Here is a 20056-nt window from a genome sequence, read left to right as displayed (position 1 = left end):
ATGGAGTAGAAAGCTCGAATTCTCCAGAGATAACTCCACGCAACCACATACGAATCACACAGATACCAAACACGTGAAAAGGCGCAACATACCTTCAGCTTCCCAAAACCTTCATACAGAAGCATAAATTGCAGTCAGCAGCAGGTGAGGGTCGAGATCAAGGATGGGCCCTCTCAAGAGGCCTCATGCATGCGGATTGCAAGAGGCGGCGGGGGTTCTAACTTGCCTGGCCACTTGACCCATGATCCAGTAGTTGGACGAGAAAGGAGCGCCTCTGTACGGACTACACACGCCTTACAAGTGCGCTGCAGGACGGCCAGGAGCAAGTCATACAAATCAAACCACGTCTGCAAAAGCCTTTCGAGGCGGGATGAGCACGCACATCAAATACCATCATTCTTTACCATATGATTCCAACTTGGTTCTTCTCACCCGTGTGATCCCGTCTTTCCCCTGCAGAGGTAAAAGAAATTTCAGGTTGTAACTAGCTAACTAGTTATTTCAGGGTGGCGTCCAACAATCGTAGATGGATGTTGTTAAGTCAGGGCCCATATAAAAAGCTGTCTAGTTATGCGCGTATCAAGCATTGCCGTTTATTAAGCAGCATTATTCTTGTGATATGGGACAAGGTCTGAGGGTGATATGTTGAACAATATCTTTGACCACTTAAGCTCTCATTTTTGCGCCTTTCGAGCCGCTTGTTCAGTGTTACGATTGGTTCCCAGGATCAAAAAAAAAAAAAAAAACGCACAAGCCAAAAAACACTGGATGCATCTCATTAACCCAGCTACCTGTCGTTCCGCATTTCCTCTTCCAGCGGGACTATCATAGCGCAAGCTTGGATGGGACGGAGTGCATGTCGTTGCGGATAGCGATTTCTTTTATGGTGTTAGTGGTTTCTTTTTTGGTTTTCAAAGAGACTCGAGAAAAATCCTCCGTCAATATCTCCGAGGTAAAAATATTGCTCGTCGAGCTCAGTACCAAAAGACCGTGTCCGAGTTTTTTTTGCAAGATTCTGGGTCCGGTTAGTTATCTAGCACGAGAAAATTTTTGCGTGCATTCACGCTCTGCCTCAGAAGGGTCAACCAGAGTATTGTATTTGAATGGCCCATTCTCCGTTTTACAATGGGCAGTGCTTCATCGATCGATATCTATCCGGAGATGCTTAGAGTAGGGGGCGGTGTGACTTCGTCCTCTCTTGGGACATTGATCCCCGAGCAAGGATGCCATCGTGCCGTGATGCCCACAGATACTTCCAAAGTCAAGTGCAATGTAGTATCATTCTCTTGATTTGTTTTAGCCCACCTAACTTGGCCCGAGGATCGCCGAACACCGTTGTGTTGAAAGGGAGACTCGGTGTTCGAAAGTCTTCCTGTTGTTGTCGATCAAAAAGGAGGGTGAAATCAGCCTGTATTTGCAAGGTCCCTCCTCCATTTCCACTGCCCAAGTAAGTATTTGTCAAGTCAGCCAAAAATCACAGGGTGAAATGGGTGAGGCGGACATCGCTTTTCTGCTGGAGAACCCGCTGTGGGCTTGGCTGCAGCTATCAGCAGAGGTTGAGCTTCTTGTCCCACCATTCGCTCGCAGTTATCAGTTGGGAAGCTGGTAGATATTTTTGTGGCCCATCTCCGCCTCGCCTGTTGAGATCTCAGATCTCGAAGGAAAGTCCAACCAATAGACAGTCAGGCTGGGGCGGACTCTGTCCATGGGCACCAACCGTTAGTGTTAGTCACCATACAGCAGGCGTATTCAGACCCATAATATGAGTACTGATATGGCCATACTTAGTTGAGGGATGCAACGAAAGTTACGGACCCCCCGTACATAACTAGTTAGTTTGGTAGTGGACTGGCGTAATCGTTTGGCTTTTTCTTTGGCTTTCCCTGTCCTTCCGAACGATGTTCCAAGTTGACGCAGAGTCGGAGATTCCGTCCAAATGCAGTACCTTCCTTGCCTTTTTAATCCCGAGCATCCAGTATAGTCAACATGATGGACCCAGCGTATTGATTTGTTCTCATCGCTCCGTTGTTTCCAATGGATTTTACATCCCCCCTGAGAGTTATCCCAAAGCGCCGGTTAGGGGGGATTGCTGGCCCAAAAAAAAAAAAAAAAAAAAAAAAAAAAAAAAAAAAAAAAAAGAAAAAAGAAAAGGAGATCCTAGACCATGATGATAAGCAGCTGCCAGTGGCGGAGAACAAATAATAATGAATATGGAACAACTGACAATCAAGGAGGTCAAGAATAATGAGCCAGATTCCTGGTGCTGTGAAGTAAGTATCTGGTTCAGCAAACGCAACTGGCCAGGAGGCGGTGGAGCTTTTTCTTGTGGTTTCTGTGGTCACCGTTGGCGATTGGATCCTTCGCCTTTTCCAGTCCCCTTCCCCGAGGTCTGACTCCTGGTGCTTGCGTCCTCAGGGAGGGTCGACCTAGGCTGAGTTTTGGTAAGACGCCGTCGAGAGGTCTAAGCAAAGTATCGTTTCGTTCGTTACGTTGTGTTTATGGGCGAATGACGCACTGGCGAGGCTTGAGATCGCGGCAAAAGATGGGATTTACCACAGACACACGATGCTGACCAAATAAATTCGATCACTTTTGGTCTTGGGCCAGACGCTTCATTTCTTCACTTTCTCGTTGTTTCTTTTTCATCTCGTCCTCTCTTTCTTTTTTACACCTGCTGTTTTTGTGCTTGCTGGCTCATACGTCGAAGCTGGTTGCGGCATGAATGGTGGCACAGTAGCAGCAAGCGGATACGCACTCATTACGCATATGGATGATGAACGACTTTGGAACATGTACTCTGTATGAGAGCCAGCCAGGATAACCAGTTTTAGTGTCGTTGCTCGGTGTCTTATCGATGCTCCATGCTAGGCATTTTGGCCAAAAATTTACATAACCTTGAGACTGCTGGTTGCTTCTGTTGGCTTGTTTGTTCACTTCGTGTAAACTCCGTATATACACACAATCTTCGGACTATGAGCATGGGCGGTCCACCTAGCAAGTAAATCCTGCCACTATGACAAGGATAAAGTCCAACACTCCAGCGGCATGACCATTAAGGCTCGGGGTGAATGACTGGCCTGAAGACTCTGGTTGTGAGCAGGGACGAGAGAAAGCTGATCACTCCGCCGCCATCCTCAAACATGGGACGAGAAGCACCCTATTGGAGGCACAAATGACTTTCCGCTGTTCCTGTCTATATGTATACACTGGTTTTGACGGCTGTCGCAAGAGGTTTCATGTTTTCTTTTACTCCGTACGAGAAATCGGTCATTTGGAGGCTGGTTAGTTAACGAATATTAATATGGGGGTAACAGGCGATGGGCGACAGCGGCCAACTAGCGCTCAAAGACTGGAAGCGGTTTTGTTACAGCCTCCTTTTTTGCGCACTTCGCATCCCCCCCAAAGCCGAAGAAAGACCATGCAGGAGACTCAGCCAGCTCCAGCCTCCAGGATCATAGGCGAGCGACAGCGAACGGAGGTCTTAGGTTTGCTGTCTTACCTCAGGGTCTGCCTTCGCGCTCCTGTTCTTCGTCACATTTCGTACAGCATACGTACCCAAGCGAAAAGAGGCAAACATGACGCCGTGGGGGGGCGGACTAAAATGGTCCTGTAAAGAAAAAAAAAAAAAAAAAAAAAAAAAAAGTGATATATGCTTGCAGATTAGAGCAGGCCTGGATAAAACCGCTGTGCCGGGAAGAGCAATGTGTTTTATTTTCTCTTGCTTCTTCCTGTGCCGTCCCGTTGACGTGGTTTGCCCTTGGGTGCTCGAAAGGGAAAGGGCCACATGTGTTCTGCTGAGATTATAATTAGTACTCCTTAGCCTTCTCACCCTTTATCCTCAATAATCAATATCGTCCCAAAGATGGTCAAAAATTCTCAGCCGGATGGGGGAGGGGTACGCCGGCAGGTGTATCTCATTAATTACGCCAACTGAGCGGACAGGGCCCTTGCCTTGTCGCCTGAGATTGATTCGTATCGCCAGCGTAAAAGGGAGGTCACGTCATACACATATGCTGCAGAAGAAGGACTACCGTTTACATCGAAGCATGTATACGGACGGAGTAGCGGATTCAGCTAAACACCCCAGCGATGGGGTTTCGCAGGGAGTTAAAAGGACATGCCGGCTGCGAAAGACGATGGTCGGTGGAGGAACGAGCAACGAACAGAAGCGCTGGGGTGCCAGGAGATCCTCACCTGCTTGTGTCGTGGTGGCTCGTACTCCGTAAAAGGCGCCCAGATCAGCCTTTCTTCTTTTCATGTCTTTGCCGTGTCACCACTTTTTAATTCGCTATCTTGCGTGTCGTTGTATCGTCTCATCCTGATCCATCCCCTTCATGCGAAGCAAAAGACGAGTATGGTGAAACACAAGACATCCACAAGTCAATCACTTCTCCCAGCATTACCATTCTCAACGTCGAGCTGTCGGTTCAGCATAGTGAGAGTGTCGTGGATGGGCAAGAGAAAGTGTGGGTAGAGGAGCCCGTTAGTTTGCTCTGGGTTAACTAGCCTCTCTGATATCAAAGCTGACCGTATACTATCGCTAGCCGGTCAGTGTACCGATATCAAAGAATGAGACAAGACCATTTGCCCCAAAACCGTAGTAAGGGGCGTTCTGTCCGTTCCGTTACTGTGGTCAAGCAAGTGATGGTAATAATAACATTGTCACGACCAGCCTACATACGAGTGATGCAACGAAGATGCAAGACGCCTTCCAGGCTTCATCCAGGTTGATGAACAGCAAGATCATGAGGGATCTCGGGAGTGTGATACGAGCTGGCTGGTCTCTTGAGATTCCGTTTAGGGCGGCCTCTGACGGACATGCCAAAGCCTTGAGCCTTGAGCCCTTGTCAACAAGTTGATGACTGCCTTAAGACGCAGATTTCGTAAGTATGCATCGTAAAAGTATGGGGAAAGGAAGAGACAGACATGCCTGGAAGCACAAAGGTAAAAGCATAAGCATACTCCATCCTATAGCGATGTATACTTACACAGCCTTTGCTTTTTGCCTTCTTGTCTCTTTCTATCGTTGGCTTTCATGCTTTTTAGTGTTTCTCAAGAACCAGCAAGCCCCTGGTTTTCCCTTGACTCCAGCATCTCAACAGTCGACGCCCAGTATCCAGAATGTGTCCCATCAACCAGGGCTTGCCTCCGCCTATCCATCTTCCTGTGTCTCTGCTGGAGTTGTAGAAGATGCCAGCAAGCAACAAAAAAGTAAAAATAACGATCAGCCGCCTGAGAGGTTTCTTTTTTGTTTCCGGGCCAAACTTCGCCCAAGGGCAAATAATAAAAAATAACTTTGCGTACTGGAGACTTGCATCTTATCCCCCATCGCCATTATTATTTTCTCATCCGGCTCCTGTGCATTTTTTTTTTTTACACTTTCTTTTTGTGCAAAATTAACTAACTGGATGGCTGATGGCAATCCGGTGGCCCAGAGTTAGTGCTTCCAAAGAACGAGGTCAGTGGATCATGGATGTGTGTGGATGGGATGGATGGATGGATGTGACCCTCGGACTGCGTCCAATCCATCCCCTTTCATTTGCGTCTCATTTGCGCGCCGCTTTGCTTGACCTGGGGGCTTTTTATGCCTCGGGCGGTGGTAGATGTATCGATGTTTGTTGCTTGTTCGGTGATGCTCGTCTATGACTTGCCCCTTTCTTTTTGACTCCTTTCTCGTGTCTGCTGCCGGACATGTTTTAGTAACTTCTCATCTCATATCCATGGGCTGGTCGTCCCGCTTGGCTGGCTATCTCCAATCCCCGCCACGGTTCGTCTCGTCTCCTTGAGATGGATTGATTGATTGAACCGTCCGTCCAGAACCTCGCTGTTCTTGCCGAGAGCTTCTTCTTGTGCCCGTTATCCTGTCCTGGGCGTCCTCCTGCTGTTGCTCCACTGAGGGCGGCTTCTATTCCTTTTGCCTTCGTCTTCGTCATGTCCTGCGATGCTTGCCCTTGAGGACATGGACTTATCTTTCTCTTTTCTTTCTTATTCTTCTCATTCTTCTTATTCTCTTTCCTTCATCTTCATGTCAGTGAAGCATTGTTGCTTCACTCTCCTAGTGCAACGGTCAGCAGCATGATCTAGTGATAATCACCGCAGTCACTCAGGGAATTCACCGTCATCCCCAATATTTCTCTATACCTACCTACCTATCTATACCTGTCGTCTCCTCTACATCACTCACTCATGCCTGCCGTCCTCGAAATACCGCCGAACCATTTCCTCCCGTGCCCATTCGGGGCCTCGTCCTTGCCATCGTCGACCTCCAAACCGCTGCTGTTAGATAGAGTCGAGCTCTCTAGGCTTCAGGGGGACCTGCCCAGACAACCATCGAGCTCACGAATAGCTTCAGATATGACGAGAGTGGGGGTTGCTGTTGCGTCGTCGTTGCCGCATCACTATGGAGGCTACTCGCATCCGAGGAGTGACGTTCAAATAGGCGTAGACGGGAGGAAAGACGTCACCGCCTTTAACTACAACAACACCAACAGCTGCAGCAATAACACCTGGAGGGAAGACAGCACCGCACAGCAGACCAGGCCAGCGCAGCGGCAACCGGTGCCACTGATGAGCCAGCATTCCAATATCAACCAGGAGACCTCGTCGAACTCTCCTGTCAAGTCCACGGCTTCCAGCGTATCCAGCCCGCAGCTTGGCTCTTCCACGAGTGGGAACGCGGGCAATCTGGCCGAATTTGCTGCTCAGGTACGCTAAACCGGTCTATACCCATGAGTACTATAGCACATGCTTATGTTGTGTGGTATCTCTATACCTGACGAATACTGACCTGAGTGAAATCTTGCAGGTGGCTTGTTTATTCTGGTTTGCAAAGGCCTCTAAATTGAAGCAGATCGAAGACAGCTCTTCTTCGTATACACCAACTTCACCTCTGGAGCTGGAATTTGTACCAAGCCCGGGTTTCAAGAAATGGGTTACTACGGTACTGACCACTACCCAAGTGAGCAAGAATGTTATTCTGTTAGCACTACTGTTCATCTACCGCCTCAAAAAATTCAACCCCGCAGTACGAGGGAAACGGGGAAGTGAGTTCAGGCTAATGACTATAGCCCTGATGATGGGGAATAAGTGTAAGCATTGCTGCATCGTTATATGTATTAGCTGAGATCGCTAACCTGTGCTTTAGTTCTTGATGATAATACCTACACCAACAAGACCTGGGCGGAGGTTTCTGGTATATCAGTCCAGGAGATACATGTGATGGAAGTTGAGTTCCTCAGCAATGTCCGATATAATTTGTTCGTCACCAAGGAAGAATGGAGCCAATGGCTGGCGAAGCTATCAGTATTCTCAAGCTATTTCGAAAAGGCTTCCAGGCTTTCACTGGATGTTTACTCTGCCAACCAATCTGCTCGTGCTTCACCAGTTCACAGCCCACTAACCCCTGCCATGGACAACTATCGAGCCTCACAGCAGACCGCAAGCCAGGTCTATCCTACTTCGTCACAGGCTGTTAACTCCTCCCAGGCTCGCCTGTCGTTGAGTATCCCTCAGTCAAATAATGCATCCCTCGGCTATGATGACCCTGCATCACATTCGGCAATACCTGTGGAACCATTGAGTGCCCACAGAAAACGCAGTTGGGATGACCAGGCCAACGATAATCCGGCCAAGAGACCAGCAACTGCGAATACGACTTGGGTTAGACCATCGACTCAAGCCCCGTCACAGCTCTATACAGCTTCTCAGTTACCCTCTACCGCGCCTCCTGTCCAGCCTCAGTTACCGACGAGTATCGTTTCTATGCCATCGAACATGGCACCGCAACTTACAAGGCCTCAATCCGGATATTCTATAGGCTCCACAAATCCACCAACCTCTTTAGCGCCGCTTACCGGCACCCAGCCTATTTCTACTGCTCCACGCCCCACGGTTTTCCCGGTCAACAGCACTCCAACTCGTTGGAGTCAGCCTCCTGTTTCACAGCCAACTCTAGCACCATTGCCAGTCACCAACCTGCAACAGAGTGCTGCCGGTGGTTTTCCTGACTCTTCAAGGCGTCCTGGCTCAACCTCATTCCCAGTAACAGCACCTTCAACCACCATTTCACCCGCCGTTCCTGCATATTCAGTTCGCACCCCAACTCACCTTTCGCCTTCTTCTATCCTTTTGGACCGCAACTCCCCCTACCGCCCAGTTCGTTCAGTCAATACTCTTTTATACCCTCCTCCGGCTGGCTCCCTTCTTCAACCGCGGCAGTTGTCGGTTGATTTAATGCGATACCAGCCACTAGGCAAAAGAAGCTCAGAACACCGAGTTGACCGAACTGGTGTTTTACCATATTCCCAGCCTAACATATGGGGAGAACAGTACTTCTCTCAAGTTCAACCAACCACACAAACAACACAATACCACCAAAGCTAATTCACTCTATCTGGATGTGCAGGCCATGCCTTTTGTGCTCCTTCTATCATTGGCCCTTCTTATCTTTCGATTTCCTTATTCTGCATGTTTTTGCTGCATGTTCTCTTTCCTATTTTTTGACATTTTTTATTCTGCATTGCACCGGTGTTCACAGTACTATTAGACAGGGGACCAGAGTGGCTAAAAGCCATCATACATTACATCTGGTATTACTTTTATGTTGTTTATTTGTTACACGATTATTCAGCATTGCGAATTTTGGGAGGTACATATCATTTAAGTTGATTTCTACAGCTGGCTGAGCCCTGGGTTATTTTTCTATATTTTTAACTTTATGCTATCACAGTGATATTTTCGACTTTCTATGAAGGCATTTTGGTTCAGGCATACTTTTTTCTTATATCTCCTCTTTTTGGTGGTGCCTCTTCCAAGGATACTAATTTTCATGAACATTTGCCACGTGTTTTGGGAGGCTATGGTGAATCACAGGGCTTTTTGATTATCCATTTACAGATACCAATTGATACGAATAAAACAGTACTACATTATACTCCATAATTCGGATGATCCAATATGAATACACGTAGTTGGCTCCATCTTCCATAGCTGAACTGCGGAGTGCCTTGAGAGCGACTTATGCGGCGAAATCCGGCAATTTCTTAACCTCTTCACCTAAAAAACGAAGTCTATCACAGTGAGAATATCTGATGACAGTGGGTGGTGCACAATAAACATATTCTGCTACTAAGCGCTTGCATATAGCAAGCCTTCTCATAATGATAGCTATAATTCCTGCCACTGCTAATGTTTAATGTTGACTAACCAGTCATCGAGCACCATACTGGCCCAAATTACAACACCTAGCTTACTGCAAGGTTGGTACGGGCACTTTGACCAAATATCAAGCAACTTTTAGCACCCCAGAAGGCCAGCATTTTAGACTGACCCGACAGACTGAATCCGATGGGGGACCGTCACTTAACGGATAGACACTGCAAAAAACCAAATCAAACCAAGCAAACGCACGACCTTGTGCTATTACCTCAGCCTCAAGTCCAGCGATAGGATGAACCTTGGTGAGATCAGAAGATAGCATTGGTCAGACATAAAGCTGAGGTATGGAGCGAAATGGGCAGCAAGCTGTGCGCAACGGAAACACGGATATGGTTACCAGCATCATTTCAAATTTTCCAATTGACGCTCGTCGTCTTCGTCTGCTATATACCCGAGAAGGCCCGTATTCTCTGTGTGAGAGAATAGCTTTCAATGGCCAAATATGGGAACGATGCATCTACCTGCTTGTGAAAAGTTGAACATAAACTCTGGGATTACCTGAGGCGTTGGGGTGCGGAAGTAACTCACCTTAACATACCAATGCGAAATTGGTTGGCAAAGGGGGATACTGCTCCCTCTCCGCAGTAATAAGGGCGTTTGGGGCCGGCAAATACCTTAGAACGAAACGAACCTCCTCTGGTATTGGACATGTCCTTGACAAAAAATACAAAAAAGAGGAGGAAAACATCCGCAAGTAATGATCGATCTGTGCACAGTGACTCGGCCATATCACCCGTAATGGCAGCTCAGGCCATTAACCCAGGTCCGTCAACCCCACGTTCATGTCGTATGTATAGATGACTACTTATATGACTAGGATGTCTGGGGAGGGATATACGGGATGATTTCACCGGAAATAACTAATAGATTGGTGCTCAGGCAGAAGTCACAGTCTGGCTTTCAAGTGAAAGCAAAAGTGGCTTGCTATATGGATTCTACGCATAGGAACTAAAGAAAACAGTGGCTCTGGCTCTCCTATGTCGAGAGTTAACAATGCCTTGCACCACCGTGCCTTTATAACTCTGGAATACTATTGACAGCAAGAAGATCACTCGTCGTTTGATACCCCTCGGCAGGGGTCATGACGCAGAATATGTTTGAAGACCGCTGTCCCACTAGTTACCCCACGAATGGTCGGAAATCTAGGGCAGTGAGCAAACCTGCTTGGATGATATAGAAAAGTGATGATACATGCCTACTAACATTCCAAGGGCGTCAAATCCTAGGTACCCCGGCCCCTTGAATGGAAATCATAACCAGTTCTCACCTCGCCATCGGAGGTATGCCCGGAATTGATACGTGTCCACGCAAAGATACAAGATCACTCGAATACAAATATTCAACGTACCTATATCGTATGTTATACTTAACCCAGAAGGCCCGACCACCCTCATTATGCCCGTTCGATTTCCTTCCTTGAGCGCGAGGATGTGGTACCTTGCTGAGCATCAGCCTCTTCTCGAGACCAGAGGCCCCCTTTCCTCCCCCGCGCCTCTTTCACTCCTGTACATACATCCAATGAGATAGCCAACCCCATTACTGAGATTTCCAATAAGACGACAGGTATAATATCTCTTGAGCTAAGTACAAGGGACGCTCCATGTTTCTGTGCATTCATTCAATTTGCTTATAGTACGTGATTTCCTCATCCTACTCGTGCTACTGATGTGCACAGGTGCCTTCGTCCGCATTCGTCCCCAATCCCGGCGGGGAACGCGGGAAGTCTTGGGTTAATTGAACAGACACTGTCAACTCCATGCCTGGGTACTATGCTGGCTGACCTACCACCCTCGGATGAAGAGGTTTGCTGCTACCACAACACCCGGCAAGGAAATGAGGAAGCCGACTCAATAATGACACGAAAACGGGACTATCCTTGGGAACACGGTGTTTTAATTAATAAAGACCCCCTGATGGTCCTGTACAAGTTTCCAGAGGCATTCAGACACCGCCACTCAGCGCAAAGCCAACTTTCAATCCAGCCTGCTCACAAGCATCAGTGTCTGCCCTCGCCAAATCCGGGCTTTACAGACCCCTATCTTGAGGGCTGGAGAAGATCTACCGCGCTGCCCCTGGCCGCGTCGTTAAATCTGGGCTGAATCAGGATCGAAGATGACAGGCATGAACTAACTAACTAGTTAGTTGCGATCTGACTCCAAGAAAAGAAAAGAGCCTGGGGTCCATCCCCGTTGAAATCCAGTTCCACCTTCATGGTTTCAGTACACCTTCCTACTGGGAGTTCTAGTTAACTAGCTGTCTGACTCTTCGAGAACCATGGAGACAACCTTAAACTGCTCCTCTGGTTTTGATTCTCGCTCTCACGAAATAACCAAGCCTCGGAGCTAAACTGCGGTCATCTCGTGCCTGTTTTTTTTTCCCTTTTCTCTTCGTCGTTTCTTTTTCGTCAGTTTAGTTAACTAATATGTTATATTTCTTTTGGCTGGTTACTCAAGATGTTCTTTACCGTCGCTAGCCAACCCATGGCGCCAGGCAAATACAGCAGCAAGGAAACGGTCTCACCATCAGGTCGTTTTGCGCTGAGGATAACTAACTAGCTATCCTCCTGGGCATTCGACGTTGCAATAAGCTGCCCTTCCTGGGTGACGGCTGAGTTCGACTCAGGAGGGCAGCGAACATGTGTCACCAGGCCCTGCAAAACACGTTGTCGAGACAGGGATGTTTTGCGTCCAAAGAGAACTATAATTTAGTTAGAGCCGTTGCAGATAATGTGAAGAACGATGGGTCTTATTTTGCAGCTCTTGGCGAGTCGCTTCTATTGGTATCAGCTCTGTCAGTCCAGAATATAGGGGATGGAGATGGAGTAGTGGCCCTCTGCTTTCGTATATTTTTAACTCAAAAGAATCAAGGCGTTATGTAGTGGCCAGTATCAGTTACGACTGAAGTAACTAACTAATTGGCCGGCTTTCATTTTGGTATGACCTAGGAGAAACAACTACTAAGGAGGTGGTTAGGGGGTGCAAACGGTCAACTAGCTACTGACCAGTACCTGAAAAAAATAAATAAATAAATAAATAAATAAATAAAAATAAATAAATAAAAAAAGAACAGCTGCATTAATCAACTGCATAATCCGGGTGCAATAAATACTATGAAACAGCCCAAAGCTGCCGGTGGTAGTGGTTACAGCAGCCCTCACCTAGTAGACCTTTAAATAATAGTGTTTTCTTTTCATCTCAAATTCATTTTGAGCCTCCTTTTCTTCCGTTCAACGGCCGCACTTTTATGCAGGAGAAAGGTCTCCTTATCTAATTAACTCAAAGACTGGTAATGGCTTTGTATATTATATGAAATGTACCTTTCAGCCATTGCATACTGGCACTGTGGCGCCAGAAGCCCTTTTCATGGGGTTTATCTGGGTGTTTTTATCATCAAGACGAGTCAGAAAGGGGATACAGCAAGCTCGATCCAAAGAAGCCGTGCGAACTTGGACCATTCGGTCAGGTACTCCGTATAAGTATAGAAAATGAGACTCTTGCCGATACAGTTCTCGGGTTTTCTCTCTCTCTGAAACCGGCGTTGTGTCAAATAGACTCATTCTAATCGTACGTTGCCATACTTATTTTTAGTAAAGATATGCTTCACCCATCGACGTCTCTGCGAAAGACCGTACTGACGAGCCCGTAACACGGCTCATAGACACCAGGGAAAACTTATCAAGGTGTATGACCTCAATTGTTGCAACAAGCTGGACTGGTATACGGTGTTTTAGTTCTTTATAAACATAACCCTGCTTTAACGACTTTGGATGTGATGTGACCTGTCTACCGTTTAGCTTCATAGACCTTCAGACTCCGTCTAATCGCTATAGGTCCGGCAAGGTATGGGTTTGCACGAACTCTACTTCCGCCAGTTGCTTAAGCTTGACTTGGAGCAGCATAGTCCGGTAGGAGAGAATGGATATGTATGGGTGACAACAGCATGTCGCGCGCTCTGATACACTGGTATTTACAGTGAATGTCTTGTGTTGCGTCAACCGTACCCCTTGTGCGCTAATAAGATTTTTTAGAGTGAGACAGGATACGTTGAGCTTTTGTGAATCACACTCCCTCATCAATACCTTAAATCAATAGAAATACAGAAACAGGTAGCACGCAAACGAAAAAGGAAACGTAAAGATAAAAGAGAAGGCAAATGGTATCTCGTCACGAAACTGTTCCGCATAGCCCAGGCATTACATCGTCAAAGAAGAGCTGACCATGGCGTTCATGTGGGAAAATAGTGTAGAACTGCCTGCAATTCTTCATACTACATAATCCATAGTCGTAACAAGAGGGTTTCTGGGCTCTGCAGTTAGCCTTGGGATCAGGTATACGAAGTAGAACTGGTAACTGACTGGGACGAAGGAAGAATTACTATAGAAAGTGATAACGGTGGCTTTTGACCAGAAAATCGGATATCATCCCGAATGGCTGCAATGCACAACTGGCTATAAAAGAGGTTTGTCGAATGCTCGTTTTCAACGTTTGCAGATCCGACATTGGCCAACAACCACTATAAACCGCTCGTGAGGGCTCCCGGGACATCTGAGGTCTCCTGAGCCGTCGGTGGAAATACGGAAGAAATGGTTCCCTGGGTCCCGGCACGAGCTGTAAACGTAGAAGTTCTTGAAAAAGTTGCACATGCTGAAGAGACCAACCACCAGTGGAACGGGTTGATGCGTTGGTTTAGATATTAGAGGAAACAGGATCTCTTTGAATCAAGGGTTGTTGATAAAGTGAATGATAGCTGTAACTGCTCAGTAGTTGACCGGAAGGAAGGTGGCGAATGGGACTTGTCGAGATAGAGAGGAAAGGACCTGATATTATAGCTTAATCGGATGAGAATGAACCAGTGCGCGTCATGGAACGTCCGGCAAAAACAGCGGGTATTTTGGTTGGATGTGTGGTTTAACTTTCAAAGTTCACTGGGCCACCAGGGGAAGAGGTATGGTATATAGATAGACGGGTAACGAGGGTTGTCAATAATATAAAAAAACGAGAAAAAGGGACAGTGAAGAACCTAGATAAAAAGAGTGGAAATGTGAGAGGATCAGGGCGACAGTAATGATGGAAGAGTTGAAGCGCCTAATATACCATCGCTTGAAACATACAATAAAACGAAGGGTATATATGTGAACAAGTATATGATTGAAGCACGAAACTGAGCTGTTCCGAAATAAGCTCCTTTTTTAGATTGAAGGGAAGAACTTAGTTGATTCATCACGTTCTGCCCTTTCGGCGATCTGAGCCAGGATGCTGGAGATCCCGGGAAAATCAAAATTGACCCTATTTGGACATGCTTGGTGCTGCCCGTATTTGTTTTAAAATTTGATGCTACCCTTTAGCGAGAGAAAGAAAGGAGAATTGAGAAACAGAATGGAAGCTTAGATAGAGCTTGGCCCTGACTGAAAGTGATAATCCCGCAAGTGGAGAGACGTTAAGTAATGGAGAAATCGTCAGGAGGGCCTTCCGTCAACGTGGTAGATCTGCATATGTAAGTATGTCGTAAGCTCTTCAACCAAAGCTGGAATTTATCGTAAAGAAAGAAAAGTTAACAGTTCAAGTTAATGGGAGGAACTGGGGTTTCCATGCGTATACACTTCCTGGGAAAAGAAAGTTACGGTGTCGATATGGGATGGGGGAGATGGCCTCGCAGAGGCTATCATCAAAATGTCCCGGTATACCATGCAGGTTGGCGTCCCGCTTTAAGGCGTCACCCATTCCTCGTTGCCCAAAGAATGAATGCTGAATGGTCGAAAGACGAAATCATGCATCAGGAATAAGGTAATCCAGCCAATTGAACCCGGCTTGGCGGGTGGTAATATAATTTTAACAAAGAAAAACTTCCGGGCGGACTGGAATTAAAACGTATCCAATATAGGGGAAGGATCATCTACAGTCAGTGAGCACATATAGACATAAGAATCTGTCTAGACTTAGAATGAAGAGATTAGAACCTTGTTCTGGTTCTGAATGGAATCTCGAGGCGCATAATGGGAGGACAATCTCCGAGGAAGCTGAGCCCTGAAGCCTTCCGATCAGGCCACAGTCAGGTGTATATGTATGGTAGGTATCAAGAGTAAGAAAACGTCACCTAGGGTGGTAAAAAAAGGACCACACCAGTAATAATCGAGTCCAGACTTGACTCAGGAGGGTGTGTTTTGGGTTATTGCTCTGGGTTTCCGCGGTTAGTGGGGGTAACCATGACGTGTGGTGAAAGAAATGTATTGTTGTATGGGCGGATGATATATTAGAGAGGGGCCGACCAGGAATGGCTTTCCAAAGACGAAAGGCACTAAGATGTCAAATCCTAGAACCTGGCCATGGACGGCATCCCCGAACGCCATCTGGATCCTCAGGAACGTTGATGTTATAGCCATGGTCTGAATAGGAAGGACGGAGGTAACGTAAGTTGCGTATGAGATAGCCGGAGTGCTGAGTGTGTCGGCCAAGAAAAGATCGTTGAATATACACGGGAGAGATATGAACCAGACAAGACACGGAGTAAACAGAGAGAAATAGTGAGGGTGTTGCGCTGGGGGTACCAACTCTAGGCTGGCCGAGAAGCGCTCGGGGCGTTTGATATCCAGTTTTTCTGTGTCTGCATCTTGGATGCGGGTCTTGTCGGGGGTGTGCGGCATGTCATCCATCCCATGAGTGTGAAGGGATACCCATGTATAGTTTTCGAGTAGCAGCAGGCTAGGTTGCTAGTACTTGCATCAAGATCGCGATGCCAAACAGTGTGATGGTTTGTTGTTTCGTTTGATTTGAAGTTGGAGTTTGAGCGCGCTAAATTCATCGTGGTGTTCTGATTGGCTGCGGATCAGGTTTATCCGCGTCCGGAGGCATAACGATTCCCGGGCTATACAGGCTTAGCTCCTCACCATGAAACGCCGGCGTCACGCTAGTCCTAATCTGTCCACGCACGGACCTTATATTATATAATATCATCTCATGAAAACTCTATTTTTAGAGTTTGGAGGCCTTTTTTAAACCATCCACAGCGCTGTTTACTCCAATCTTTTACCCAATATCCATACACACACTACGAGAAAACGGACGACGAGCTAATAATAGGCGTGCCTGCAGGAAGTTGATAATAAATACTTTGATATAACTAACGTGCAACGGGGTTAAGAGCAAGCCAGGGCTCTTCGCATGTGAAGGCCAGTCTGCATGTCCTAATGCCTCTCTTACTCCCAAGGTACATACTAGGTTACCATGGATATGACGACAAGCTTATCGGTTCTTCATAAAACGTTATGAGGGCGAAAGATGATGTTGCCATTAGGAAGAAGAATGATGGGTTCCGTGCATCATCATTCGAGTTGAAGGTCCTAGCATGGAACCGACAAGCATTAAAACAGCCTTGGTTCTGATGCTCGTTCCGCCAGTGACCTCGCTGAAAAGGCAGGCTGTTTGACGTATACAACTGCCACACCAAGACTGATGCATTGCCGTGTCCCTCTTTCACTAGAAAAGCTCAAAAAAACATGATATACCCAGGGGTCAATTCTCAAAACCCCTCGCCCTCGACAGCGGGGAAGAAGATCGTTATCAGGACCAGGAGCAGGCATCTAAGCCTGGAAATTGATGAGGAATTGGCTGCGGCTGAGGCGTGGACTTGTAGCTTATCATTTCAGCCATAATTAGAGACGTCACTGCGCTGGCATGTCCATGAGGACTGTGAGGAAGAAAGGCCCGATTACTCCGTACGACCATTGTGAAAAATGCCTGGCTCGTGGTCAACACAGAGAAGGGGATCATGGGGGAGGGAGGAAGGGAAATGATGAATATGTCTTGCGGTTCATGGCATCTCCCCACCTTCACCTCATGTTGATCGATACATAGAGGGTCAGATGTGAGTGAGCAGTTTCAGGCAGTCGGGGGTACTGTCGGACACAGGGATCCGGCTTCCATACTTTGAGGGAGGCCACCATTGTGCTCCCAAAAGCAAATATGATAGGATAAATTTTTTTTTTCTCTCTACTCACGAATAAATATACTTACATATACGAGGAGCAGCTGTTCAAGCTTGACCAGCGATGTCTTACATGTTTACTGCTTCGTACTGAACCTCGTCGATCATCTGCCATCATTCCTCAGCCCTTTGCAGTGCTTGTACATGAAACCATATCCATACTTATTAGATAACAACTATTCGCAATTTCCTATATCTAGATACACACACTCCCATTCAAGCTTTTGAAACCGGGAAATATCTCCTTACCTCCCTCCCAAACACCCTTCTTCTGGAACTGTCATGGAACTCTTGTGGAACTTCATTATGCTAGTCCGCACTGTTCCTGGTAAGCCCTAATACCGCCGTCGTGGTTTACGTTAGCTACCGGCCCTAGAATGACCAACTGTAACTTCACATGGATAGTATATCTCAATCTCAGGAAATGAAGCCAATGCAGCTGAAATTAATTCTTCTGGTTGACTCGCGTTTTTGAGATTAATTAGCCAATGGATGTACTTGGAATATTGATATTGAGAACCGGACCAGTAATATTTTTTTCAGCCAAGGATTGTTATCATTCGTATCTAGTCCTGCAAAGTTCGTTACTCGTTACTCATTCTAATCCATAACTCTATTGATGTAAACATTCAGACTCCAGTGTGATGCCGCTAAGCATACGCTCCATTCACAGATCCCTTGAACAAATAAACAGCTAACATAAGAGAAAAACCGGATAAACCCTGTAGCACCTCATTAGAATATTGATGAAAAGAATTGAAATTGATGCTCATATTCCCATTGCGGAAAATGCAGGTTGAAAGGTTTACATTAGATGGTCTGGCTTCGGCGTGGTTTTCCTCCTTGCAGAGCAGCTCTCGCTCGAAGGGCCTCCCATTTCAGATGGTATTCCTCCGTCATCTGGCCATCCGGAAAAAAGGTAGATACCATATTGCTACCCAAGTTTGGGTATTTCTCTTCCACGGCGAGCAACGTATCCATAACGCCAATTTCGCCTATAACGTCGAGGAACTCCAAAGGGAGGCCGAAGGACTCTGGGGTGCGTTTTCCTCCAACGACGTATGCATTTTGAATAGTTCCCATGCCGCCAGCTGTGATAACATACCAAGCATTGGTTTTAAGACCAGCCGCAAATATAACAAGCAGGACCCAGAGCACAGCAAGGATGAAAACGGCAACTCTAGTGAAGATGTCACAAGGTAAATCTCTCTCCTCTGAGCCCACAGCCATTTCCTCAAGGTCGAAGCCACGCCCGTCTCCTATGATGACAATAGCATGTTGGCACCCGGCACCTTTTGTCAAAACCACTGTTTTCTCTGAGTTTGCGCAACATGGCCACTTCTCCCGTCGCCATTGGCGCAGGCAACCTGATATGATAGACAATAAAGAGCCACTCAAGGTTGTCAGAAACGGTGACCAGTCACCTTCTCTTATGAGTGGAACTGCTGAAAGCAAAAGTTGAAGGAGCGTGGTGAGCATGCCGCTGTAATCGAATTTATCTCTTTTAGGTCGACCCAGGCATTCCTCCTTGGCCTTGTATATAGATACACAGAGGCCAGCTTTCTTAGGTCGTCTCACATTGGCACAGGTACCATGGGTGGTTATGCTGTCGAGTTTCATCTGGTCCCATTTTCGAGTAATTTTATCTTTGAGATGGTCGTGGACGTCCTTGTGTTTCCAGTAGTCATGATCCCGAAGTAAACGTCCAAGTACCCAGCTGGTATTGTCAAACGAAGTGCCTGTCTCGCCGTTGATGATCTTGCATGGATGATCAGTGTCGGGCATGAGCCTGTTCTTCCCGATAGCTGATACCACAGCGTTCAAACCGTATGAAACGCATCCTGACAAAGATCTGTTAGCCACAACTGACATTACCTATAGGAAGCAATACTCTCAAGATAACTATGCTGGCAACTGGCGCGGCCTACCAAACGAGAAAGCAACCGGTGGAACTGGAGTCCCAACAAGCTGAGCAAACGCATGTTCAACGAGATCGCCGCCGAGAATGAAGAGAACGGACAGGATATCCTTAGGGTCGGCCCAGTGTATTGCAACTCCTAGAGACGGCTCCCCAAACTCAGGCACTCTCCGAAAAAGTTCCTCAGCTACGGGAGCCATCTATTCCCGGTCCCTGGGTATATAAATACTGATCAAGGGGTATACAGACTGTCCCTGTTGTCTTCCTGCGTGTGCGATGTTGGGACTGTTGTGGTTGTTGGTGATGACGATGTTGGTGATTGGCGGCGACTGAGTGAGGGCATGCCTGGCAGCAGCATTCGGAGTCGTCCTTATATATCAACCAAAATGGACCTTCTTCTTGCTGGACAGGCTGCCTCTAGCCCTTTTGTCGTCACCTTAATCATCAACATCGTCAGTCATCACCATCATGTTCCTCGTCTCCATCAAATTTGTCTTCTGCTTGTCTAGAGCATACCCCGTGACCAGCTATGGATTGGCTTGCTGCACGACGGTGTAACTCGAGATAATCACCAAAGACAACCGGCGGCCGACTCAGTTGATGCCGTCAGCTGTCAACTGCCTTAGGGCATGGCTCGGCTATCGCTAGTGATGGAGTAGTCCCTTGATAATCTTCGCGTGGTCGCTTGGGGGTCTACAGCATGCGCGCATCGCGAGAATCCGTGGATTTATCTCGGTCACAGGAACAACCGCGGACGAACAGCTTGACTAAGGCTATATATTATCGCCATCCCTTGGAATAATGTAGAGTGGGATTTCAGCATGCCTGGCCTACTGTATATTACTAGAGATCAATTGCCGCGGTTTATACAGTTAGTTGAAGCTTTCCATTTGGTCTACTTTCTATTGGATCGCTCACTCGGGGCCCGTGGCTGATAACTAC

At 47.0% G+C, this 20056-nt stretch overlaps 2 protein-coding genes across 2 annotated transcripts; one reads left to right on the top strand and one right to left on the bottom strand.

The window, feature by feature from the left end:
• Positions 1–6354: 6354 nt before the first annotated feature.
• TERG_05164 (uncharacterized protein) lies at positions 6355–8382 on the top strand (the record flags this gene model as incomplete). Its single annotated transcript, XM_003234520.2, has 3 exons — positions 6355–6705; positions 6806–7088; positions 7145–8382. The coding sequence occupies 3 exons, from the start codon at positions 6355–6357 to the stop codon at positions 8380–8382; spliced, it is 1872 nt and encodes a 623-aa protein (XP_003234568.2).
• Positions 8383–13800: 5418 nt separating this feature from the next.
• TERG_05162 (uncharacterized protein) lies at positions 13801–20055 on the bottom strand. Its single transcript, XM_047748385.1, has one exon. The coding sequence runs from the start codon at positions 19066–19068 to the stop codon at positions 18007–18009; it is 1062 nt and encodes a 353-aa protein (XP_047604366.1). The 5' UTR covers positions 19069–20055; the 3' UTR covers positions 13801–18006.
• Position 20056: the final 1 nt, after the last annotated feature.

The sequence above is a fragment of the Trichophyton rubrum genome, assembly GCF_000151425.1.
Source record: "Trichophyton rubrum CBS 118892 genomic scaffold supercont2.5, whole genome shotgun sequence".
NCBI lineage: Eukaryota > Fungi > Ascomycota > Eurotiomycetes > Onygenales > Arthrodermataceae > Trichophyton > Trichophyton rubrum.
The sequence above is the reverse complement of the archived record's forward strand: the minus strand, read 5'-3'. Positions and strand labels throughout refer to the sequence as shown.

What these genes read in the sequence shown, in the direction of transcription:
- TERG_05162 (XM_047748385.1), bottom strand. Translation starts at nt 19,068, where the DNA reads ATGTCAGTTGTGGCTAACAGATCTTTGTCAGGATGCGTTTCATACGGT.